The 25618-nt window shown below is 39.7% G+C and overlaps 2 protein-coding genes across 3 annotated transcripts in view; both read left to right on the top strand.

Annotated features, from left to right (window-relative positions):
* Positions 1 to 4046, top strand: part of LOC102192452 (zinc finger CCHC domain-containing protein 7-like) — a 9604-nt gene extending 5558 nt beyond the window's left edge. For both annotated transcript variants that reach the window (XM_005723136.2, XM_013907963.1), the window contains exons 6-8: positions 402 to 506; positions 829 to 946; positions 3502 to 4046. In XM_005723136.2, the coding sequence (XP_005723193.1) occupies positions 402 to 506; positions 829 to 946; positions 3502 to 3977 (699 nt within the window). In that variant the 3' untranslated portion in view covers positions 3978 to 4046. The remainder of the gene's footprint in view (positions 1 to 401; positions 507 to 828; positions 947 to 3501) is intronic.
* A 1970-nt stretch (positions 4047 to 6016) lies between these two features.
* On the top strand, positions 6017 to 20777 carry LOC102192165 (E3 ubiquitin-protein ligase RNF38-like). The gene is made up of 12 exons (XM_005723135.2): positions 6017 to 7453; positions 11845 to 11897; positions 12083 to 12264; positions 12911 to 13355; positions 14063 to 14203; positions 16028 to 16216; positions 16832 to 16993; positions 17110 to 17210; positions 18173 to 18251; positions 18353 to 18474; positions 18916 to 19015; positions 20264 to 20777. Exons 1-12 carry the CDS (start codon positions 7168 to 7170, stop codon positions 20324 to 20326), a joined length of 1923 nt encoding a protein of 640 aa, XP_005723192.2. The 5' UTR covers positions 6017 to 7167; the 3' UTR covers positions 20327 to 20777.
* Positions 20778 to 25618: the final 4841 nt, after the last annotated feature.

Below are 25618 nucleotides of genomic sequence, written 5' to 3'. Positions count from 1 at the left end.
TTTTTTTTTTTTTTTTAATCTAATCTTCTTTACTCAGCAAAATGCATAATAACAAGCCTTTCTGGCTCAATGTGTAAACCTAATTGGAGTTCTTAATGATTTTTCTCTAAAGTAAGCAATAGAATTGATCTAGGTACTAGGTGGCAGGGGACCGGTTTAATTAGGCAATTTTGAAAGCTGTATTCGCTGCCTTTTCATTGATAGTCACAGGACAAAATAGATGGAAAATGGGGGAAAGAGATCAGGGGAATCAAATGCAATGAAGATCCCACGTGCTGGGGATCAGACCAGAATACACCCATTATCAGGAGCCTGTTGATAGGTGTGTACTGCTAAAATAGCCAAGAGATCAGTGAAAGTCTGTTATCACTGTAGAAATGTCCTTCATTTGACCTTTCCAGATTAGGGTAGCGGTTCCCCTCAGGCCACAGGCAAGCCACAGCCTCCATCACAGGAAGTGCCGCATTCATTGTTACAACTGCTCTAAAAGAGGACATTACGGTTATGTAAGTGATAAATACATTTAATCCTCATCTTACTTTTACTAGATCTTTGTCTGCCTTTATGTCTATTGCCTAATCTGTTTGGTCTCTCACTTGTCTTTTCCCTAAACTTGCTACTCTTTTTTTGTTTAGTTTTTTTTTTTGCTTTACCTCGCTACACCAAATTTTTTTCTCCCCCTGTTCTTTTTTTGTGTTGAATCAAACTTAGTTAAATTCTCTCTATTTAAGTCTCAGTTGCATCCATTTTCCACTGTCCTGTATCCATCCTTCAACTCATTTTTTCTTCTTTTGTCTCATCTGTATCACTGTCTGTCTTCTGTATCAGGAGTGCACTAAAAGGAGGATGGTTACGGGCACTTTTCCATCATTGCCTTATGTTTACCAATATGACACCAGGGAAGACATTCTCCAAATTCGGACCAGGCGAGAGGAAAGAGTTAAAGGTGATGAAGCTGATATCAGAGTTTTTACATTATTATTTTACAATCGGTGTATCTTTGTTTGGGCTGTACATGTGAGTTTATTGGAGCTGCCTGTTAGTTCGAAAACAGCAGATGTAAACTGAACACTGAGCATGAATTATAACCAAAATTATCTCCTGAAATGGGTTGTTCATTTATATATATACAGTCAAGTCCATAAGTTTTCTGTACATCCCCCAAGTTGACTTTTAATCGAACAATCAGATCATTATGTGTTGAAGTGCAGACTTTGGTTTTATAACTGCTTAGGAATTACATGCATTTGTATACATAGCGCCCAATTTTCCAGGGATCAAAAGTCATTGGATGCACTAACTTTAAATATTTTAAATATAGTGAAATCCTTTGCATTCACTGACTTGCTGAAGTCTACTACCCACCGACATCACCAAATTCTGTTTTTCCTCCCATGAGATGCTCTGCAACACCTTTATTGCAGCTGCTGTCAGTTTAGGCTGCGCCTTTATTTTGGCTTCAGTAACTGAAAAGCATGCTCTGTCGGGCTTAGATCAGGTGACTGACTTGGCCATTGAAGAATATCCCATTTCTTTGCCTTCAGAAAGACTTTTGTTTGTTTTTTGGGGTTTTTTTGTAGTACAATTTGGGTCATTATCCATTTGTACTGTGAAGCACTGTCTAATCAGTTATGCAGCATTTGTTTGAATCTGAGCAGAGAGTTGAGTCCTTTACATTTAGGAATTCATCCCGCTGCTTCTATTAGCAGTCAGCTCATCAATAAACATCAGTGATCTGGTTCCACTGGCAGTCATATGTACACATGCTGTCACATTGCCTCCACCATGTTAGGAAGATATGTGTTGTGTGATGTGATATGCTTTGGATCATGAGCTGTTTTGCTCCTTCCCCATACTTTTGTCTTCCCATCACTCTGGTTCAAGTTCATCGTGGTTTTGTTGGTCCAAAGATTTTGTTTCAGAGCTGCGCAGGCTGTTTTAGATGTTTTCTGACAAGGTCTAATCTGATCTTACTGTTCTTGAGTGTAACCAGTGGTTTGCGCATTGTTGTGAGCCCTATGCATTTCCATTAATAAAGGTGTCTCTTGATTGTAGACTTTAATAATGATACGCCTACCTCTTTGAGTGTTGTTCACATTGTCAGATGTTAGAAGGAGTTTTTCTTAACCATGGAAATAATTCTGTCATCATGCATTTTGCTGGCCAGTGCATTCATCCTTTTTAGGAATGGACCAGATTCTTTAAAGATTTTGGTCACTTCTTAAGTGCTTGCAATCTCTCTGATAGGTTTATTTTGATTTTTCAGTCTAACGATAGCCTCCTCCTCCTCCTTGAGATTTTTAGTGAATCACCACGAGATACAAATGATGTCAACTGGAGATCGTTTATCTGATTAACCTGTTTTATTTACCTTTGACCTGGTAGCGGCCCTATTTACAGGCACTTTTTAAATGACTGTGACTGTGTTCCCATTTGTGCTTGAGACTAAATTAAAACGGATTTGAAGAAGAAAAGGCGAGCTTTACAGGAATATTCGATGTATCATGGTAGCACAAAGCATTTATAGGTAAGTTGTCCAATTAATTCTGAAAATACCTCTGATTTCTAAACAGTTCAGACAATATTTTAATTAAACCCCTTGAATTAAAGCTGAAAGTCTGCACTTCAGTCATACCTCAGTTGTTTGATTTAAATCCATAGTGATGGTGTACAGAGGAAAAATGATTTTAAAAATGTCATTGTCTAGAGATGTGTGGACCTAAATGTTTGTTGGTTTTGAATTAGAAATGCCAGCCATTTTTCTGCTTTGGCATTGCTTTAATCATACTTAGTTTTTTTGTGATTCTATCCAGACTGTTATTCACCTTGCCCAAGAAGCATTGTAGAATCATGATAATGATACAAGGCTTTGGGTATTTAATCAGAAGTGGGATACAAAATGCAAACAGATCACATCCTGCCCAGAAAAACATTTCAAATGAAACGATTTATCAAAAGACAAATGATGTCATTGGGCATCTATGCTTTTTGCTGGCTCTTTTGAATGGTGAGGTGCACGTTGGTGCATTTCAAAATGCACCAACGTGCTTCATTTTGGTGAGAATAGATTGACATGTGAATTCTGTGAAGGTGCTTTCTTTGGATTAGTGTAACTCTGGGTCTGAAATGTTAGTTATTGGACACATTTTCTTGATCTCTAACAGCTCTGCAACAAAGTATGCCCCTTCACTATTTAAATGCACCAATTACTGCTTGGGTGGGATTGGTAGGTTTATCAGTGCTGCCTTTTAATGACTGAAACCAGCACTGTGAATTAAGTGAATTAAAACATAAAACTAATACAATGAACTGAAAAACATTATCTCTGTAGAGTTAAGAAGAACTGCACAGTTGGTTGATAAAGCGTTCTTTTCACACCGCGTTTGATCAGGAAATAAACGAAAAGATTTAGTAGTTCAACAGCTGCTTTTAATCACCTGTTATTCAGTTAAAACAGGATCAGACTTGTCAAGGACGTCTTTTGTGTTTCTGTGTTTTCAGAGCCTGCACATGTTTTCTCAGACCTGTCTGAAAAAACAGGGACGAGCGGTGAGGAGAATCGATCAGTCCAGGGGTGGACAAAGACAAAGAAGGAGCTGCACACCCGAGCTGGCACGTGGAAGACGTGGCAAGAGAGGCGCAAGGAGAGACGAGAGGTGAAGCGTCTGAGGAGGGAAGCTCAGGCCAGGCGGGAAGGAGGACTACTGATAAAGTCCCGCTGTAGCTCTGATGACGAAGTCTATCCCAGAGTCCCCTTTAGTCGGCCCGATGACAGGCAAAAACAGTCCACTGCACCTCCACAGAAGAAAAGGAGGGATGAGACAGGTGGCAAAAAGAGCAAGAAGAGCAGAGAGGCAGAAAGGTGGAAGAAAAGAGGAGGGGTAAAACGTGGGTATTTGTATCCCCATGCTGACATAGATATCAGGAGTGTAAATCTTCTTTCCCCAAAACAAAGAGTACGCCACAGAAAAAAATGATAGCTGATCTTTTTTTAATGCATTTATTTTTTAGGTGCTAATAAATGTAACAAGTTTGCAAAGAAGTCATTTTGTGTCTGTGATCTTTTGATGTGTTATTTATCAACATTTAATGACAGTACAGAAAACTGAAAATTATACAGGAATGTACTTTGGTACTTAATATTTAGTTTTGTAGTTTAATACTTAAGTGTTTTACACCTACACAGTTTTGAACATGTTTTGTTTTTATTAGATTATATTAAATTAGATTTTTATTCAGATGTAATATTTTGTGAATGTACCGTAGTTGCCTTCCTAGTAATATTTAATTTTTTTGTATTATTTTGAAATCTGCCTAGATGTTTAAGTGGCATATTGTAAAGAAAAGCATGAATACTGTAGTCTAAGGAGCTTGGAAACCAAAGCAACTGGACATTTCACCTCTCATCTGAGAAGCTTTTTCACTTCTAAGACCAAATGGTGGAGAATCCTAGGTATTTAAGCCCTAGTGGGAGTTCTCCCTTAGGGGTTAGGGATCTCAAAACTGGATCGTAGGTGGCAGACAGTTGGTGTTGTAAGCCACCCCTTCTGTTTATGGTCCTTCACAGTGGACATAGATGGCTTCTTTCACTCCTCTTTCAAATTATCTGTCTTCTCTGTCCAAAATGTGATCATTGACGTCCTTGAAAGAGTGACCTTTATCCTTTAGATGCAGATGTACAACTGAGTGTATCTCCTTAGATTACCAAGACCTGGATGATTGAGAACCTACACAGACATGTATACTGTAAAGGAGAAACTGTGGAAGTCTTGAATCACTCATTTCGTTTTGTTTTCCTTCTAAAGTGCCAGACTTTTCTGTAATTGTTTTAAAGTAGCCTTGAGCAAAAGTCTTTCAAAGTTTTTCTTTGGACATTGGAATATTGTTTTTTACATTGAATCATTTAAGCACAAAAAGGCACCTAAATCTAGGGCTGAACCGGTGTTGTATCTACAAATAACAGAGGCCCTAGCAAGAAACCAATTTAAAATGGAATTGTAACGTATTTTTCTTACTACCAGACTGTCACAAAGGCACATCATTTGTTCCTTTAAAAAAAAAAAGCCAAATCTATGAAAAATGCCAAAGATAACAGTTTGACAAGCATAAAATACTATTTCTGCACTAACAAGGTAATTCCCAAAAAGCTATTAGCCTAAGACTTGGCATGTCTCAGTATGGTGTGCAGTGAGTCCTTCAATATTTTGAGGAAACAGGCCTGAATGATTGATAATTCCAAACACACTGCCGATGCAGTTAAAGCAGTTAAGCTATCTTTGATTGACCTCCCCAAAGCCTGAATCTCAATACTATTGAAACGGTGTGGGATCGTCTTGACAGAAAACAGAACAAAAGGCAGCCAATATCCAAATAAGATCTTTGTCTTTCAAGAAGCCTGGAAGACTCTCCCTGAGGACTTACAGAAATTGCAGGAAAGCTTGCCTAAGATAATTCAGGCTGTGTTGAAGAATATAGGTGGCCATAACATATATTGACTTTCAATCTCATGACCATTGTACAAACTCTGTTTTCCTGATATACTGTATTTCCCTGTATGTTTGCTGCCCCTATTTCTCATTTCTTAGAAAAATATAAAGAATAATGACTCAAGACTTTTGGACAGTACTGTATAATTTGTGATCACAGCACAAGAATAAATATTTTCTGCGTGGAAACCGAATAAACGGACTTAGGTTTACGCAGTGCATTGGTGAGTATCCGTGTATGTGGAGCACATCCAGCTGAAAAAGCCCCGGGATGCCAGCGGCTCTCAAAGCCTTGTCTCATAGTATTTCTGCTTTGAAGCTGCTGAATAATTAATGAGCGGAGCTGACGCCTGCGGTTGGCCAGACAAAAATAGTCAATTCCGAAAACAAGCCAGTAGTTAAAGTCGACCTTGGCGCATGCTAATAAGACATATTTTGCTCTCGTCACTTTTCACTTTTCCTTTCTAGCGACTTTGTATAATTTTATATGAAAAGTAGAAAGCAATTTAGCAAAATGTCGTTCTGCTATCGATTGATGATGACTTGACAGCGATGCGAACCTCCCATTGATTGATCTCCACTACACTCCCCGCTGACCAGAGAAAACACTCGATAGCGAATGCGAGAGGGGATTTAAATTAGACATATACTGTCCACCTCAGTTCACGGACGAGGTAGCTGTTCGCGTTTTCATGTAGATAGGATATTCGCTATTTAGCTTTGCTCACCGACCAGCCTGACATTGACACGGAACGACGCTCGCTAGCTCGTAATGTCGGCACTGTTGGACTTGTTTTCCCCTCTAGACCCCGCTTCCTGTTAGCCTTGGGCTAGCTGGAAAATCGAATTTATGCTAATGAACGAGCAGGTATAGTTAGCAAACGCAGAGGGGTGTAACTTTTCTGTTTACTGTAGGCAAGCCGCTGTGGTTTACTTCTAATTTATTGAAAAACTTATGCTAATAACTTTATTTTGCAAGCAACTACCGGGCGGCCGTTTTTTGTGTTTTGTTTTTAGTTCGCTAACGCTTTACAGCTAGCCATCTTGCTTATGTTTTGTGTTGTCGGATCGAAGTGTTTTATTTAGCTGGCTTTTTGGTGGCACAGAGCTGGCTATTATTTTCAGTTGTTCCTCAGCATAAGTCTCGGCAATGGTTTCACTCATATAAGACTTAATTCTGTGCGACCAGTGCTTATAAAATACTTTTATTTAATGTGGGGAAAGCCTGACTGTTGACTGTGAAAACACAAAAGAGACGCAGAAAATGATTAAACCGTTCTAGTAATGAGGACAGCACTGACGATAACGGAGAGTTAAAACATAATTTTGTTGTACTGTATGCAGCTGTATTAATTTTGAATCCTTATGGTTTAAGAAAATAATAAGCGGTTTTTCGTTAAGTTGAGCGGCACCGATAGCAAAAAGGAGAAAGTGGATGGAGTCGATGCAGATGGTGCTTGTGCGACATACGAGGGCTGTGCTTCCCTGAACCTGCTGCCTTCAGGTGTCTCATCTCATTAAAACAATAGCTTTAAATGCCTCAGAAAACACTCGCAGTAGCAGGTGATCGTCAGAGGTAACTGGGCGGGTAGAGAGAGAGAGACGGAAAAGCGGTCTAAAGAGCGAGGCACCTGCCCGTACGTCACATTACATCCACCACCGCCGTCGTCCTTTTCTAGCCATGGACCCCCCGAGGACTCGTTCGCGGTCTCGGTCTGGCTTCTTTCATTTCGCCATGAACGGCAGCGTTGGAAGCAACGGCGGCGCTAACGCGATCGGTAACGGGGGCTTGATGAGCGCCAGCGGCGGAGGGGTGAACTACCCGCAGCAGAGCAACTCTAGCTGGGCGCCGCACCACGGAGGTCGTAGCTACCCCGAGAACCAGCAGCAGCACACCCAGGGGAGCTACCTGTCCGCAGGGGCGCAGCGCCACTCTTCACACGGAGCTCACAGGCATCCCGGAGCCGGTAAGCAGGGTTAAGTAGTCGGGGCCTGCAGCCCGGCTAGATGCATTGCATCTACATTACATACTAACACAGGATGGATCCCTCCTCTGAGGGATGCAGCCTCATCACTAGCAGCTTAAAAGGCTTGGTGCTTTCACTGCCAGCTGTTGCTTGAAAGGCCAGCTATGGGTCGCTGCTCGGTAGGCAGCAGTCTCTTTTCCTTAGAGGTTTGGTCAGCGTTTACTCATGTAAATAGGGAAAACCAAGTTCACAAACTTTGTCTTGTATGTCATTGGAAAATGGACTGGTTCTTATGTAACGCTTTTCTGCTCTCTCTGAGCACTCAAAGCACTGTATTCAACATGCCCCATTCACACAAACACTTGTTTCTAGGCTTAAGTGCTTTTTATCTGACATTCAGCTTCTGGTTAGTATCTTGCCCAACTTGCCAAACTATCTTGCCAAACCCCCAACCTTCCGATTAGTAGGTGACCTACTCTACCTCCTGAGCTGACTTTATTTCCAGAATTCAACTTGCCTTGCCCACAGTAGAAACTAAGCACTGCAGATAAATCAAAAATAATATTATTCTATTGGCCTGCAACTTCTCCCTGTATAAACTTATTTGTAGCTTAACTGGAAGACTATGACTTTTATACGTCTTAGTTTTATCATCCAAGTAACGGTTAATGATTGATGTTTGAATAAGCATATTTGACTTTTTTCACATTTGGGGAAACGTATATTTAAAATTGGCAGGGAGCATGTTTGGGGTTTTTTTTTGTTTTTTTGTTGTTGTTGTTTTTTGAAAAATACAAAGGTTAAACTTGTAGAATTGCTTTTATTAATCTTTACAGAAATACAAAAAAATGTAAAATGCATGTTAAGGATCGAGGAAACGGGTTATCTGTTATTGCAGTGGGTCTTGGAGTGTGCATTGTTCACACATCTCTAGAAATAAAGTGCAAATAGGTCACAAACTTTTCCTTGTATGTCATTGTCTGGCTTTATTCTCAGAATGCAAATGATCTTGGCTATTAGTAGACATTTCACACTGCAGATTTTTCCTAAGGCTAATCCAAGCACAGTTGTGCTTAAGGCCTCCAGATCACATTGTGTTACTCGTATGAATGCAGTTAAACAGTATAAGGAAAGTAACACCAAAAACATTCAGATTACTGTTATCTAGATAGATATTTAGCGATAAAGTTGAATTGCTTTTGACATTGAATAAAACAAATCTATAAGTTCTTCAGACTGTAATCGTGTTCGCTATAGAGCAGCAGTGCAATTTCATTTATCAGATCAGAGACAAATGCATGAGCCCACTGGTTAAGACATCCCACATGCTCTTATTCAGTTTCTGCAAGACATGTATGAGAGGAGTCTGATTAATAGAGCAGTTGGAGCCTTGAAACAAGGCTTGTCCTTTTCTCGATAGTGATTTATTTTTAGTTTCAGTGCTGTGGTGCAGGCTGGCATTATACAGTTTTCCTTGTTTCATCCTTAAGCATTATACTCTTCAACTTGCATTTTACCCTGAGTAAAGCTTGATATTGTCTCAGATTAGTCAAATATGTCTTTCTTTACTGTATTTAGCCATTAACAAGTAAAGATTGATGTTGCTGAGTGCAGTTGTGTGGGCTCATTGTTTGTTTCATCACTTTCTCACATCAAATCTAATTGTACTGTCCGGTTTTCATCAAAGGTTTATTCAATTAGCGGTGTTTCTTTACCAAACCCAAACTTGTCAACGAGACAGCAGAAAAAAATGTAAACAGAAGAGGAAAAAGTGAATGAAACTCTCATAAAAGAAAATAACATTTGAGATTGCACATGAGCCTCTTTTTGTTTATTATCTCACCACTGGCACCACTCTTTAGTGTTCAGCAAGTTTCCAGTGAAAAGTGACTGGAAGCCCTCTGTAAAACTAGACTGGCTTCCCTCAAAGGCAAACAAAAGTGCAGGGAATGAATGAAAGCAGGCTTTTAATTGTGCCATGTCGTAATAGAAGAAACTATTGCCAAACAGCCAAAATGAGCCATACAGACGGAGTCTCACAGAAACACACGCTTCCCAAATTGACAGACCAAAGTAGGGTTTGTGTGAATGACTTAAGCACTCTATTTCCCATCTGTGTGAGCTGTCTTCTTATTCCTCTTAGCAGCTGCACATGCCTCATCCTTTGTGGCAGGGGTTTGTGTGTAAAATGTGCTCTGTGTGTAAGCAAAGCAACACTGTGTATATTTAAGTGCATCACAGATTTTTTTTGTTTGCCAGGTCTTGTTTGTACATGTCACTGTATTACGCCTCTTGGCATCACTTTATGCAGAATGTGACAGGGTTGGATTTGGGGTTGTTAAAAATGTATCCAACTGCCTTACCTCTGTTATTTTCTCCTCCTATTTTTTTCTCTTCCATTTTCAAGCAATGTCATCACTTGGTATAGCTGTAATAGCTGGCTGACATTGTAGTTACATATTTACACATCTTCATCCGCAGATTCTATTTGTAAATCGAGTGGTTCTCTGATTACATCCTGTCTCTCCCACATGATACTTGAAGTTTTTGAACTTCAGCTAAAGAGCATGAAAAAATTGCTTCTTGATGACAGCTGATGCTCTGAGTTCACTACCCTGCTCGACTCAATTGTCTGTTGTAAAAGAAATGGTGTCAGTCTCCCATCAGCAGCCATGCTCAAAGGGAAGCAAGGTCGCGTCTACACACCAACAGAACCTGTCCAGTCAGACTCACCATCCCCTCTCCTAGCTTCCCGGGATGAATCAGCATATACCGGCCTAATTCTGCATAAACTGCATGGCCATCTGAGGCCCAGAACCCTATGAGGTCTAAAGAAAAAGGGATGGTTTGATGAATAAACATGTAAGCCAATGTACTGGCCCAAATGTTGGCTAGACGCTCAATCACCCGTCCCTCTGTTCTCCGCAGCCACTAGCGGGGCATCTTTGAGCTGTCACTATCGGCAGACTTCACATGGCTCTGGAGTGGCGTCGCAAAGACAAGAAAGGGGTAGGGGGCTGCCTTCAGATCTGTTGTTTCTGAGGAGGCAGAAAGGGCTGTCTGGATGAGAGAGGTTTACAGAGGAAGAAACAGAAAAGCATGAGGGGAGGAGTCCCCCCCTCCTCTTTTTGGTGATTAAAGGTTTTTTGGGGAACTGCTTAGAGGAAACTCTTGTCAGCCAAGTTCAAGGACATCCTTCTTAAGCTGCTGAAAGGTCTGCATGCACATGTTGCTTCCAGACTGCACATGTGGACTGTTAGATAAACAGATAGGAGAGCACTGTGTTTTTCTGAGATTACGTTTATAGCATTAGTGGTTTATTCAGCAATGTTATTTTTAGTTTTAGGTTTTTTGGGCGGGGGGCACATACTAATTTCAATCCCTTTTAGTGATGCTCTGTTGATCTTATAAAATAGATTCTTTATCAGAAACAAAGCTGTCATTGCAAACCTGATAGTGCTTGACTAACCTGCTTAGAAAATCTTTAGCACACTAAAAGTGGGTCAACATGACATTTGAAGCCAAGATTCTTGCTAATACTTTGTACGTGAAGGGGATAGTCACCAGGTATAGGGTCACTCCAGTTTATGGGCTAATGCTAGGGGGTTCAGTCGTTAAATGTATTGTGAAATGCAAAAAAAAAAAAAAGTAGTAATGAGCATGTCCATCATAATTTGCCAAAAGATCTCTTTAGATTGCAGGATAAATGCATATCTTCACATTTGAGAAGCTGAATTCAGGAAATGTTTGGAACTATTGCATGATGGGAATAGCACCTATTATCGCTTTTGATGTTAGTTATTTTCCTTATCTTCATTATCAATAATTTCCCTTCTTTATGCTACAAAAGTGGGTAAAGTAGTTATTTGCATTTGAAGTAGGTCACATTTTAAAAATCAAAAAGTTGCTCTGGCGTGTTATACATACGTGTGTGTGTGTGTGTGTGTGTGTGTGCGCGCGCGCCCGGTCTTTCCATGTAAGATCAGAGGGAGTGACTTGGCTGTGACAGCTAGCGAGGAGACGTCCAGGGTGACATCTTCCAGAGATGACTCGCTTTCTTGTCTGCTCATTTAAAGCAGAGAGTTTAAGTTTGTTTAGAAGACAAACCCTATGGGAGGGCAAAGCACTTTTCTGGTTGTGTAACAAAATGTCACATTTTTGTTTTCTACGTTGGACTTTGTGGTGTGAAGTCTGTAGAAATGTTTAGGCAAGAAAAGGAAAATAAAATGTCAGAGGCAGCCAGTTACCTGTGTATGTTTGTGTGTTGCGGGTGGTGTATTTTTGTCTGCTTGGCTTGCAAATGTCCATGTGTCTTGTGATGTTTTCCTCAGTCCTGTCTTATCTGATTATGATTTTTTTTTTTTTTTTTTTTCAATATGTGCGGCCGGCAGGAGGAGTGCTACATTTTCATCCAGATAACGTGTGCAGCGAGGATCGGGACAAAGTAAGTATGAAACATGACCACGGCCTGTTTTCCTTGCTCTTTTTCTGGTTTAAATAGAATTTGTATTTCATTGTGCTCTCTTTCTTATTCATCCTCTCCCTTATTGGTCTCACTTTTTTTTTTTTTTTTTTTCCCCTCTAACCGAACATTTGTGGTTTCCTCTCCTCCCTCACCTCTGTGTCCAGATGGAAGACAGCCCAAGCCCAAAAAGGCAGCGTCTTTCCCAGCAGTCCATGTTAGATTTAAACTCCGCCCCACCCTCAACTCCTTCCTCTCCCATTCGCCCCTGGGAGCTGCCGCCGAGTCGCAGACCACACCCTCACTACATGCCAGAGCGATGCCACACACCCCTTCGAAACCGTCGCAGGTTTGTGTCTGACACAAATGCATACAAACAGACTTCATTAATAAATTAAAAATTTCAGCCTGTAAATGTAATGACTTATGACAGATTGGAGATCTTGCAATAGTATCTTTGAATTTGTCTGTATTAATATTTATTATGCTCAGTTTTATTAGTTGGCAGCTGGCAACTTATATTTTGTGGCATATTAGTGTCTGTGTTCTATGTGACTGGAATAAATTTTAGTATTGTCTTCTCATATTTTCTAGTATAATTAAATTAATCAGATGTGTTAAATCAGGAAGGTCTATTGAGGTTACAAAGAAAATACTTGAATGTATTAAGGTATCAGATACACAGCAATTTGCTCTGATGCATTGCAATCTGCATGCATTTGTGAATTTTCACTTGTTATAGTGTATTTGGCTGTTTGTCTGAATGTTAGAATTGATTTGAATATCTGAATGAAAAATTCCATTTCAGAAAGCTTAATAACTTGAATACTAATCTGCCTGTTGAGTGGTTTTGACTCTTGTTTGGTTAAATGAATTAGGAATTAAAGTTTTAGTCATGTTGCCATAGGTGGCTTATCAGGTGTCTTTCATGATGCAAATGTCAACATAACTCCTTCTGCCTCTTCTTTAGTTTTTCCTTCTTTCTTCCACCTCAGCCCTCCAATGAGACGTCAGCGTGGGCGGAGAGACCGTCTGACCCGACACCACCACCACCACCCCCACAACAACAACAACAGCCATCACCACTACAACAGCAACAACAATCACCACCATCACCCCAATGCCCACCATCATCATCATCACCACCACCACCTGCACTCCCATAACGGCCCTTCACCTGGCCATCAGGATGAAAACTACCGCCATCCGGCTCCTCCACAGGGCTACCCACCCTATAACCAGCAGCTTCCCCGAGGGCCTGGGGCAGGGCCTGGGCCTGAAGAACGCCCTGGGTACCATCCTCCAAATCCCTCCCCGAGGCCTCTTCACCAGTCTCCAAACCTTTCTCCCAGGCTTCTGCACCCTGCAGCTCATCCACAGCACCCACACGCCCACCCTTCCCAGCAACAGAGCAGTGTGGTGTTGGATCTTCATGAGCAGGTGGGTTCAAAGCAGATGATGTGACCGGTTTTAGGAAAGAAAAATAATTGAATTGCTGTTAACTGAATCATTTTCTGTGCTTTTGTCTCCTTTTGTTTTTTAACTCTGCTTAAGATTGAGAGATGGGTGCAAATAACACTCTAAGATGCAAACAAGTCAATGTGAAAATGAAAGCCTATCACTCGTGGGTGTAAAAACTTATTTATGGCTGTAGATGGAGACTAATGAGTAATATAATTTTGTTTTGATCATACAGGTAAAAGGTTAATGCAGGATTGTCTGTTAATATATCTGGCTTGTTTGTGTTTTATTCATCTCTACATGCATGCATACATAATCTTTACATAAATCAATACATAAATTTTAATGCACATATCCAGCAGTCTTAAAGTAAGCATTTTGAACTTATCTCTAGAAAAGAAAACATAATGAACAATGGATTTAATGAAAACACAAAAAAGAAAAAAATGGAATAACGAGTTTTCAGCTGCAGGGAAATGCAGACCTCAGGGTTATCATCTGCTTGATTTGTGCGCCACAACAAGTATAAATCTGTGGTGTTAGCAGTGATCCATGAAGTTTTAAAATTTGTTATTTACAACTCGGACAATGTGGATTAAGTCTGCTAACTCCAGCTATCCAGCTTTTAATTAAAATTTACAGCCATAAAGTGGCAGACCTTTTTTTCTGCTGATCTCCATATTTAGGGTTCGGCTCCTGTCTCGTATCCTGTGACACCACCGGGAGCGCCACCAGGCCTGCCACCTCGCTCTGCCCCACAGCAGATCCCAGCATGCTCTGTGGTCTTCAGTGGTCAACACTATCCTGTGTGCAGCGTCCCTCCTCCCGTGAGTGTTTTTGCTTTTTTGCACGTTTTTTTTGGTGATTTTCTGTTTTGTTTTTTTTGGTTTTTTTTGTTGTTGTTGTTTTTTGTTTTTTTTAACCTTATGGTGAAATGGGGAGAATAGTGACAGTTACTTAAGGGAGAAACTGCTAAACTGAATATCTGAGCTGAATATAATTTCATCCGAGACTCAAGGTAGAAAATAATACTAATTTAAAAAAAAGTTTGGCTACAAGAAAAAGAAAAGATAAAAAAGATTATATTAAATGAAGAATATGTTTGTTAAAAGGATAAAGTCTAGAGAAAAGATGGCCTTTCTCTTTAGTATTTTGTTTTCTTTACATGCAAGTTATTTTTATGGCAATTCTGAGAATTTTGTGGCTGATGTTCTGGGAAAACTGCAAATAATTACCTGAAGGAGGTAATCAAAAATAAATAAATAAATAAATAGTACCGTATTTTTCGGACCATAAGGCGCACCGGATTATAAGGTGCATTAGGCAAAACAAAACGGTCAGATAACTCAAACTTTACTCAACTCATTCTTCTTGCTTCCTCTTTTCCGTACCATTGATTCATTAATGTTGAATTCTCTCGCTGCTGCTCTATTCCCATGTTGTTGTATATTAATGACTAACCTCGTATTGTGGATGGATTTTCTCAGTTGTTCTCCTGCCTGAAGTTTGGTCCCTTTACAGCATCCTGCCATGCTATTGCATTTGTCTCCAACCATCCGGAACCCTCATGTTTATTGAGTCACTGCTGTTTAGTTTCATGTTTTTATTTATATTGGAAGTGAAAGCAGAGCTGTACATTTTAATTATTTCAGAAATCTCTCAGTCAGAACATGGTATATCATGTTTAGGTGGAAACTAGCGAGCTCGCTTCTAACTCCATTAAATTTAATACATTCTATTTTCATGGATGCCTGGATATTAAACTTCATTGTTAACGCTGACCGTTTTATTAAAGATGAAAGAATTTAGATAGTTTTTAACTCTTACTGATGTCGCAGTGTTCGTTTGACTTTGGGACTCCTGACTACGGTAGTCGTAATGCTCCGACAATCCATCAAGTGGTGTGGCTTCGTAGCTTACCAAAGTCGTACTAAAACATTTTTTGACAGATTTTTGAGCGTTGTGTATCACATAAAATCGGTTCGAGGTCAGTAAGCAGAACCAGAATTCATACATAAGGCGCCCTGTCAATTTTTGAGAAAATTAAAGGACTTTAAGTGCGCCTTATAGTGCGAAAAAAAGGATAGTAGTTTTGATCCCACGCATGGTCAGAGGGGTTTCTGAATTTTTCCGTGAAGTATGAACAAAAGCATACAAAAGTATTATCAATTTATGAATACATTTTATGCATGCATGATTTGAACACAAAAAATCTATGCTCTTCAGAAATGTTGTAGTTTGTTCAGATGTGCTTTTTAGAGAGGCTTTCTCTTGGCAACCCATGCTTGTTCTTTCCTTTTCTAATTAACCAACAAACAGCCAAAACTTCTGCTTTTAAAGAGCCAATCATAATTTGTTGATCTTCATTTAATCTAGTGCATTTGATTAGCACCAGCTGGCATCTACGTCACTGCCTAATTTGGAAGTGGCAAAAGTGTACTTACCGTACTTTTTCACAGGACTGTATTTCATTTTTTGTTTTGGAATTAAAGTAGTTATAGGTGTAAATAAGCATTTTATCGACATGAATTCAAATCATGTCTGTTAAATGTTACTTAATCTTCTTCTGTTATTTTTATTTATCTATTTATTTAAGAAATCCTTTTTTTTAACATACTTTAACAAGTGAAACTTTTGTGTGTTTCTGCTAGGTCCTTCAGACTTGTTCTGTACAGCACTTACCGATGCCCTACCCATTCCCATCACTGTTGTCCAGTGATCCGGCCTTCCTGCTCCCCCCACCTCATCTCACCCATACCCCCACACATCTTTCCCACCATCCACCTCATTTGCCTCAGCCTGGACAGTTTGGACCATATCCAGCACAGCAGGCCCGTTCGGTGAGCGGGAAACCTTTTGATAACTTGGTATCAAATACAGCTTTTGTATTAGGTGTTTTAATTTAAGCTAGTAGTTAGTCACAGTCGAGATCTTTCTGGGAAGCTTTCAAAATTCCTCCTGGAATTTCAAAAACTGTAAACTTTATAAAAACGTCTTACGAAGTTCAAGCTAAATGGGTGATGCATATTTTAAACACTAGAGTTGAAGCAGTTTGTGGTATTCTTGAGTTTTGGTAACAAATGAGTATATGTACTGAAACTGGTATTGACAGCTCTTTTGTGCACATTTTGTCTTTGCACAGCTTTAATCTAAAACTTTATTTCATTTGCATTGGCTACATGTTAAAGCAGCTGCCAATTAACTGATTAAAAAACGATTTCAGAGATAATTCAATTGTTTTTTTTTTTCTTTCTGAATTCAGTTATTTCTTTTCTTTATCCCTTTTTAAAACACTTGTATTTCAAAGGTTGAAACTTTCTTTCTTAATCCCATTCAGACTCTTTAATTAAATTTATTAAGTTGTTAAGTTGCTTCTTATGCTGTAATGACAGGAAAAATCCTGGGCAATATCACCTATGTTTTTAATTTTAACATTTTGTCCTTGATCTCCTCAGCCGTTACAGAGGATAGAGAATGATGTTGAGCTGCTTGGTGAGCATCTGTCTTTGGGTGCTGGGCTTCACTATCCTCCTGCCACCCACCCTGCACTCACCCCACACTCCACACAACTCCACTTCCTGTCCCATGACCCCCTGCCACAGGAATTCTTTGGAGTGGTGAGCATTTACAATAATTTATAAAATATGTTTATTTCATCCCATGAAGTGTTATATAAAAAAATGTAATGCTGTGCAAATCATCTGACTTGTATTTGTTGTATCTCTCCACCTAGTCCTATCCAAACTTCATTCCTCGCCGTCTCCCAGGGCGACGGTACCGCTCCCAGCAGCTGCCACCTTCGCCTTACCACCCCAGCCTCTTGCCTTACTTCCTGTAAGTAGAACGGGGAATAAATTCACTTAGAATTATTTTTTTTTAATTATCTTTAGACAAATATCCAGAGTGTATCAGAAAGAATAATCTGATTTCAAAAGATTATATTGTTTTTGAAGTAATGGACATAGAAGCTTGTGGTAAATTTTAAAATACATGGCTGAATATAAAATTTGGTTCAAAACCTCAGTGCTTCCCCCTCCAGACAGACAGCATATGTCCACATGATAGTCCAAGTCTTCCTATACTTTTGTGACCATGTCTGGAGTCACTGCAGCCACTGCTGTTATGCTACTTACCTACAACCACGTAAAACTGATGACTTCTCTTTCTTACTGTATGTGTTTCAGTCATTACCGGTGGACAGCTGCAGAATTAAAGGACTTTTAAATCGGCTCATTCTTTTTAATTTACCTGATATTTATTGCTGGAATGTGAATATTTATTAGTGTGTTATTGATAAATATGTTAATTTTGCTGCGTGTTTAAAAGAACCGAAGAACAAATCTTTTCCACACCCACAAAATAAAAGCAAATTAATAAAGTCAAGATATGAGATGCAGCCATTGAGACTTGAGCATGGTTATTGAAAATCCCCTTGAGGCTAAGGAACTAATACAGAGTTTATTTATTTAAACAAAGAATATAATGACTGCAGTGCAGGCTATTGGTTAGATTTTACTGATCCCCTAATGAGTCTTCATCCAAACTGTGTTTAAGGTCAAGATGATATTTGTCATTTTTACAGGTACTTTTCAATTTCCACTCCTGGATTTGACTGTTTGTGAGCCACCTTGACTTAATTTTCATTATTTTGTACTATACAGCCAAGCAGTGACAACAAAACATAACTTTATTGTAATGTGAAGTACAAAAAGTAACTTTGTATTGTGATGATTCAAGAGCTGAATTAACTGCTATGTTATTAATGTTTTGGTTTGTGTTAAATCGCTCTTCTGTAGATCAATGCTGCCGGTCCAGCCAGGTCCTGCAATCAGTCTAGAGCTGGATGTCGATGATGGTGAAGTGGAAAATTATGAGGTTTGTTCTTGCCATTCTTTAGCATTTTGGTTATGCATTTCCTGGTGTGCAGGGTGGGGGAGAGACTCTAATTCTACTGTCGCTGATGTTTTCTCCCACAGGCTCTGCTGAACCTTGCTGAGCGCCTGGGAGAGGCTAAACTCCGGGGACTGACCAAGGGAGACATAGAACAGCTTCCTTCTTATCGATTTAATCCAAATAACCATCAGTCTGAGCAAACACTGTGAGTACTTCCCTTTTAGAAACTATGTACTTGCTAATAATGGACAATTATCCTAATTATTTTTTTTATTTATTTATTTTTTTCAGCTACTCAGGGTTGAGAATCTCATTGTGGACTTTTATCGATAACAGACTGTCTTTGTACATTTTATTTAGCATATTTATAGTTTTGAAAGCTTCTGAGGGCTTAACACACTGCTGATATCACCCATAAACTCTCTCTAATGGGGTTGGATACCATGAGAAATATGTTCACATTCAAAATGTGCATATTTTTTAGTAAAGCGTACATCCAAGTGACCTTTTTCAAAATAATTTCCACAGATACCCTAAGTTACTGGCCTAACTAAATCTGCCTGAATGCACTGTCTGTCATTTAGAAAGTGTCAAAAAGGTCTCTTCCTTTGCTGTAATTTGTGTGTTAATAGCTATCTCATTGCAGGTGTGTGGTATGTATGAGTGATTTTGAGTCGCGTCAACTGCTTAGAGTTTTGCCCTGCAGTCATGAGTTCCACGGAAAGTGCGTCGACAAGTGGCTGAGGGTACGTGTGTCCAGCATGAAGCCCACCAGCTTATGCTGATCTCTGTTACACACATATATTTACAGTTAGCCAAGTTAGCCAAGGCTTATTGCGCATTGTTTGGCAACAGATTCACATCACTGTTCACACATGGCATTAACATCAAAATAAGTGCTCACTCCAAGTGTAAATTTGAGTCCTCTCAAGACACTTTAAGGGATGATCTGATAACCTAAACCAGATTTTGAGCTGGTCTCAGCCACATAAGGTCACTTTGTTTTTCAAGTGAGCATGAAAATGTGCCTGAGGCCTCATTATGAAAGACTGCCCTGCTCATTGATGACCTCTGTGCAAGCATAATAGTGCGCTCATTGGCTCTCAAATGAGATACACAGTGCCTTTTAATGTTTGTAAATGATAAAGACAGTTTATGAGTGTGTTAAACACCTTGGGTGATCTGGTTTGCCAGGAATGTATCAAAGAATAAACAGAGTATAATATTGTTGTGATTTCTTCTTCTAACATTAATTTCTGGCAAACTAGTATTGAAAATTGCATCGCTTTGGTCTCTGCAGAGAGAAGTGGCACACATTTTTTTTTTTTTTTTTTTTTTGCAAATGAAGCAGGAAAGTGAGAGACGCTCACAGGTTGTCACTTGAGACACATGTGGTGATGGATTCTAATGTCAAGTGTAAATTAGAGCTTTCTAAATGTAATAACATCATTCATGACCATGTGTGAACAGGGCAGAAGTCACCCAGCAAAGTGTTACATAACATAACCTGGAAAACTTTTTGGAAGTTGCTGAAAGGCACAAACCTAATCAGTCCAAGCACACATGTATTAAGATACACAGACACCTCTTAATTATAGGATTCTAGTGAGAATCTCACTCTTCAAGAGATCTGATAAATAGCAGAAGCAAGTCTCAGTCCAAGTGTGTTGAAATGTTTCTCATCTGATTTACTGAAATCTGTGAACTCGCACTAACCCCAGGATACTACAGTCAGAAGGTGCTGAAGATTTCATAAACACGTGATTTCCCACTGAAAATGCTAAATGAGGCTCTTGAACACCAAGTTCTTGTTGATCATACCAGTCTTATGATTTAGACACACGCTGCACTCTACAAAGCCTCAGTGTAAATTGGGTTAAAAGGGTTGCATATTGATTAAAAAATAAAATATCTAAGTGTGCGACCATGAAATCAGTATCCTGACTGAATATAAGGACCATCTCTCAAACCTAATTTGCCGTTTTCTCCCTCAGGCCAACAGGACGTGCCCCATTTGTCGAGCGGATGCCTCAGAGGTCCAGAGAGACTCGGAGTGACCACACGAGGGAGCCAGACACTCCTTAATGTCTGTCAGACATGTTCAGCACTGCCTGCTCTCTCTCTCTCTCTCTCTCTCTCTCTCACACACACACATACGCGCACACACACACACTCTCACACCACAACCTTATATATTTGTGACCATAATCTTATATGTTTGTGCAGCACTCTCTCTTCCTGTTTTCTTTTCATTCTTTGCCAAAATGTTGCATCCCCTCGTACATGTAATGTCATTTTCATGGGATGACTTCCTCTCGCACTTTTCTACCATGCAAATGCACAGAAGTCCTCCAGTATCTCCCGCTCTAGTGTGTGTTTGTGTGTGCGCGTGCGGGCGCGTACACGTGCATGCACCACACCTGTGCAACTGTTGCTGGGCCCATTCTGTAATGCAGGGCCGTGTGTGTGTGTGTGTGTGTGTGTGTGTGAGAGAGAGAGAGTGTGAGTGGTTTTTTTTTTTTTGGTTTTTTTTAAACATCTCCTGAAGCATGTCTGAGTTTTCTGTTGAGAAAAGTAAACAACATGTGAGAGCTTTTTGCTCTCATGAGTGACTGACTTTACTTCCTGTTTGTATGCTTATGCACTGTCTGTATGCATACTATGTGTGTATGTATGTTATAGACTTAAACCTTTTCTCTAGTTTGACACTAAGGGTCCATGCTGCCACTATAGTTCTTGGTTGCTTATTTGTTCAGTTCATTATTATTATTATTGTTATTATTATTATTATTGTTATTATTATTATTATTATTATTATTATTATTATTATTATTATTGTTATTATGGTTATTATTATTCAGCTATTATTAATGGTTATTTTTCTTCCTTGCAGTTACCTCATCATTCCGATTTTGTTCATCTTTCATTAAAAGCTTCACAGCACTACTTTGAAATTAAGCACATATATTTTTCTTTTCCTTTTTTTCTTGGCAAAAATAATTTTGTCTGTGACTTTGCAGTGGCACATGTTAAATATATATATATATAAAAAAACTTGCTCTCTCTCTCTATATATATAAACTGTATAAATCTATGAATATCTGTATACCAAATAAAAGGCTTGATATGGACTTTTTAAATGTAGTAATTTGTATATTCTTTTTTTTTCTCCTTTTTATTTTATTTTTAACATTCAGCAGCAAAAATCATGTTTGGTTTGCTGGATTTCTAAACATGAAACTACAGACCGCTGCTGTGGATGACTCCCTATTTTTCAGAAGGTGTAACAACTTTCAGGTGACCACTGGGTGGTGTAACTGCTCTTCAAGACTGCCATCCCCACCTCCCTTGAGAACTTGTCACAGTTATTGGGGCTGATCCAACACTTCTGATGGCGTTCAAACTGATGATCAAGCGCCTAAAACCCTTTTGCACTCATGTTTAATTAAGTGAGAAGCCTCTTGACCTGGGGCTGATAAGTCCCCCCCATACTTTTTTTTTTTTTTTTTAATATATCATCTTCCTACAAATCTTCATTCAGTCCCTCTTTCTTACACTTCTTGTTAGACCTGCATCTTCTGATCTACAACCTCATGTTCTGCCTTTTTCTCCCCTTCCTAGCACTTTTGCCCTTCCTGTAATGACTTTGGTGATTCTCGATCGCTTCCTGCACTGCTTCCTGCACTTCCTGCACTGCCCTCTCTCCTTCAGTTGTGCTCACCACTTTTTTCCTCTCCACTGTCTTTTTACTTATGCATCTCCACCCACTCCTTTGACTTGCTTCCGCTGCATTGAAGGGGAAATAAGGGGGTTTTGGTCTAAAACTACCCAGTTGCTCCCGTGAAGCGCATAATCTGCCTTGTCTCGTGTTCTCTTTGCCACTCAGCTATTGTTTCCTGCCCATGGTTGTATGAGGCAAGTTCACCAAATTTTAATGGCACATAAAGCCCTCTTAATGTAGGAACATTCAATTTCTTCCAACATTTTAAGTAATTGTGAAGTGAACTGCAAAATGAAAACTACAATATAGAAGTTAAAATCAAAAACAATTTCCACAACAATACCCACCCTTGATAGTACTCAGATAGTACAAAATATTCCTACAGTAGAACTTCAGTTGCCCAAAACCTCGGGTAAAAGTTCTGGTTTGAATGTCCACGTGTTTGCTTGGTTGACTGCTCTCCGCTCACTCATGAGTGGCTGCCTTTTCTGTCCTCAGGATGTGCCCAGGTTGGCGACATGTTTTGGGCAGCCTGTTCTACTATGTCTGAGAAGATGCTGAGAAGCTGATCCTAGACATGTTTTATCTTTGGAGCAAAAATAAGGCTTTTTAAAAAATTTAAAATCAGACGCCACACCCTTTCTCTGAAAAACAGAGGCAAGAGTTTTTCCTTGTGAGCAGCCAACATTTCTAATGTGCAAATCTAGAACTGTAGTTGTGTGTGTGCGTGTTTGTCGGTGAGACCCTGTGTTCTGAGGAGGCTGTCTCAAGCTGACAGGGTACATGGATTCTCCATCTTGCTTGTATATATAAAAAGAAAATGAGATGCCTGCTTCACCTACACCCACACCGATACCCACACACGTATACGGGTGTTTATGTATCTTTCTTTCTCCAAATTTTTTTTTTTTTACATTTTCCTTGTTCAGCAGTGTGAGGGTTAAATGTGAACGTGTCAGCAGGTCAGGTTGTCCCCTGCCTGTCTCCCTGAGTGAAGTATATGTGTGTAATATTTATTTTATAGGGATTTCCCTCTCGCCATGCTGGGTGGCTGCTGGCCATGTCATGTTCTGAGCTGTCAAAGGCCATCACTGTCACTCGTGGAAAATGAGATGTGGGTGTAAGAGAGAGACACATGAGACATGGACCCGACAGAAACAGAGACAGAATCATGTCTGCCATGTGTGCTTGGGTGTGGGAATAGCCCGGGTACTCGGGGCTCAGTGGAAGTGGCAGCGCCAGGTAGAGGCTTTCGGTTTCATGCAGTTTGCAGGAGGAAAGGTGAGGTTTAAGGCTGAGTGCATCATTTCCGTTCACGGGTGTCTCTGGTCGTCTTCCCACTCTGCCAGATGATTCCTTCTTAGGACACAGTGTGAAAAATAAAGTGGAGCAAATTCCATGAAAGCACTCTTTAATCTGTAAATGCTGCCATCATTATCTGTTGGCTTTTATGGTTTAGAAAAAATATTACAATATGTAGTAATTGTCCAGTTTTAGGAGTTCAGCTTCAATTCAATGGGCCATTTGTCACAGTTGGCAGTTTCATGGCCAGGCGAAGCCTTTTCTTTCATTATTTCACGTCAAATGAAACAGATGTACTTGAAGATGATTCAGAGTGTTGAATCTGTATAACATATCTTTTCACCTTAAATGTGAGACCCAACGAGATGAGGGAGGCCGTTATCAGAGTGAAGAAACAGTTAAGAGATGCCTTTATGAATGCAAATAAACAGTGTTTACAAGCAGTAACAGGAAGGCCACATTGAATTTTGCTCAGAAAACATCTATAAGAGCCTGCACAGCTCTGACTTTGGACAGATGAAACCAAGATTAATGCAAATTTGTGCAAAAAACCCCTCTTGAAATAAGGCTGAAAGTCTGCGCTTCAATCACATCATGGTCACCTGTTAAAAAAAAATCCACTGTGCTGCAGAAGAAGGCAAAATGACAAAAAATGTGTCTTTGGCATAAGAAATTCATTCTTGCATCTTCTGTTTTGAATTGAAAATGTTTCATCTTCAAGGTTCTATCTCACTTCCAAACCTCCTCCTAACTCTAAAACTAAACCCCAGTAAGGACAAGCAAACCTTTATAAAGCAAAGATGTATTTGTTTCTCATCTTGATAGAAGTACACATGAGAAATCAGGGTGAATACATGTGCACACATAAATCAACAAAGCTGAACAGACACATAAAACACTTTAAATGCGGCAATGAATGTGACTGATGATCCAATACTCGAATCATAGTTTGATTTAGATGAGGGCAGCCATATTTTCCCACTTTCTATTATTGTCACCTTCTCTGCCCTGTTGGTTATCATTTTAAAGCCTCCACGGTTTTGGTGTTACATCACTTTTCAGTGAGTTTTATATATTTTTTTAAAGGCTGAAAAGCAAATCTGATGCCAGCTGGCTTGATGATTTGTCTGGTGGTGACTTTTTTATTCTTGGGTTTATGTCTGCTCATTCCAGTATATCAAATAAGGACAGTTTATACAATTTATTACTGTGGTCAAGCAAAGGTTTTAAGGCATGGTTTGAGACAATGAAAATAGGAAAGTAGTAACCTGCATCTCACACTGGGTGCAAACAGACAATATGAGTTACATATGTTACGTTCTGACACAGATGTTGACTTCAGTTTACCCCATTATCTAAAAGAGATGCAAGTTTTACCTGCTGATAAGGTGATGCCATATATGACCTATGCAACTCCTGTTTTTCCCCTCTGCTAAGTGAGAATGAAAATATGATAAGGGACAATAACACAGACTATTAAAACTCAGTTGTGTGCATGAAGGACATGGGTTATTCAATCTATGATCTTCAGTATATTGTGAGTATGTCTGCTTTCTGGAACACCTGGCAAAAACATTAATTTGGATTCAAGGATTGAACTATAAAAATGTGTTCACTGTGAGTTCACCCTAACTCCAGAAGCCACATTTCACACAAATGTAAGAGAAGCAGAAAAGATAAAGAGGTATCTAAAAGGTCAAAGTCAACTTCAAAGTGATATCATGGAAGAACACAATCATTCAGAAGCTGCACTCCTTCAGTCCTGTAAGCTGGGTGAGTTCCAAGTAGACACGACAGATTCAGCACCCTTGTTATGCCACAATCTAATCAATCTCACAGAGACTACTGGACATCAAAATCCTTGGCCTTCTATGATGCAGAATATCTCCCCTCTCAGACTCCGACCTCCTGGCAGTACAAATTGTTTTGAGTGTTAACTTCACTTACAGAAACAGAAAGGGAAAGACCTTGAGTGCAAACATTTAACATTCGAGCCAAATAGAGGTGGTGCTTACAAGAGGAATGTTAACAGCCCTGACCAAGCAGCTAGTGAAGAAAATGGAATATCAGTCAGTCATTGCCAAACTTGTGACCTCCTTTCTTTAGGCGCTAGAAGACTCTGTGTCTCTTCAGGGGGAAGTGGTAAGAAGTGGTAGGTAAGCCACAGCTTCTCCCTTGTCTTGATCCTTACCATTTATATGGAGCCGCAGGAACCTTCTCCCTCTCTGGAAAATAAAGTCTCTCTGGGTTATGACATCAATACTGTTTTCCAGGCTCAGCGATGTGCACCTGCTTCCTGCCTCTGCACCAGTCCCAGTGGCACAAT

This window comes from Pundamilia nyererei, unplaced genomic scaffold, assembly GCF_000239375.1.
Source record: "Pundamilia nyererei isolate P.nyererei 1_Seehausen unplaced genomic scaffold, PunNye1.0 scaffold00008, whole genome shotgun sequence".
Lineage (NCBI taxonomy): Eukaryota > Metazoa > Chordata > Actinopteri > Cichliformes > Cichlidae > Pundamilia > Pundamilia nyererei.
Note: the sequence above shows the minus strand (reverse complement) of the source record. Positions and strands in the feature narration are given on the sequence as shown.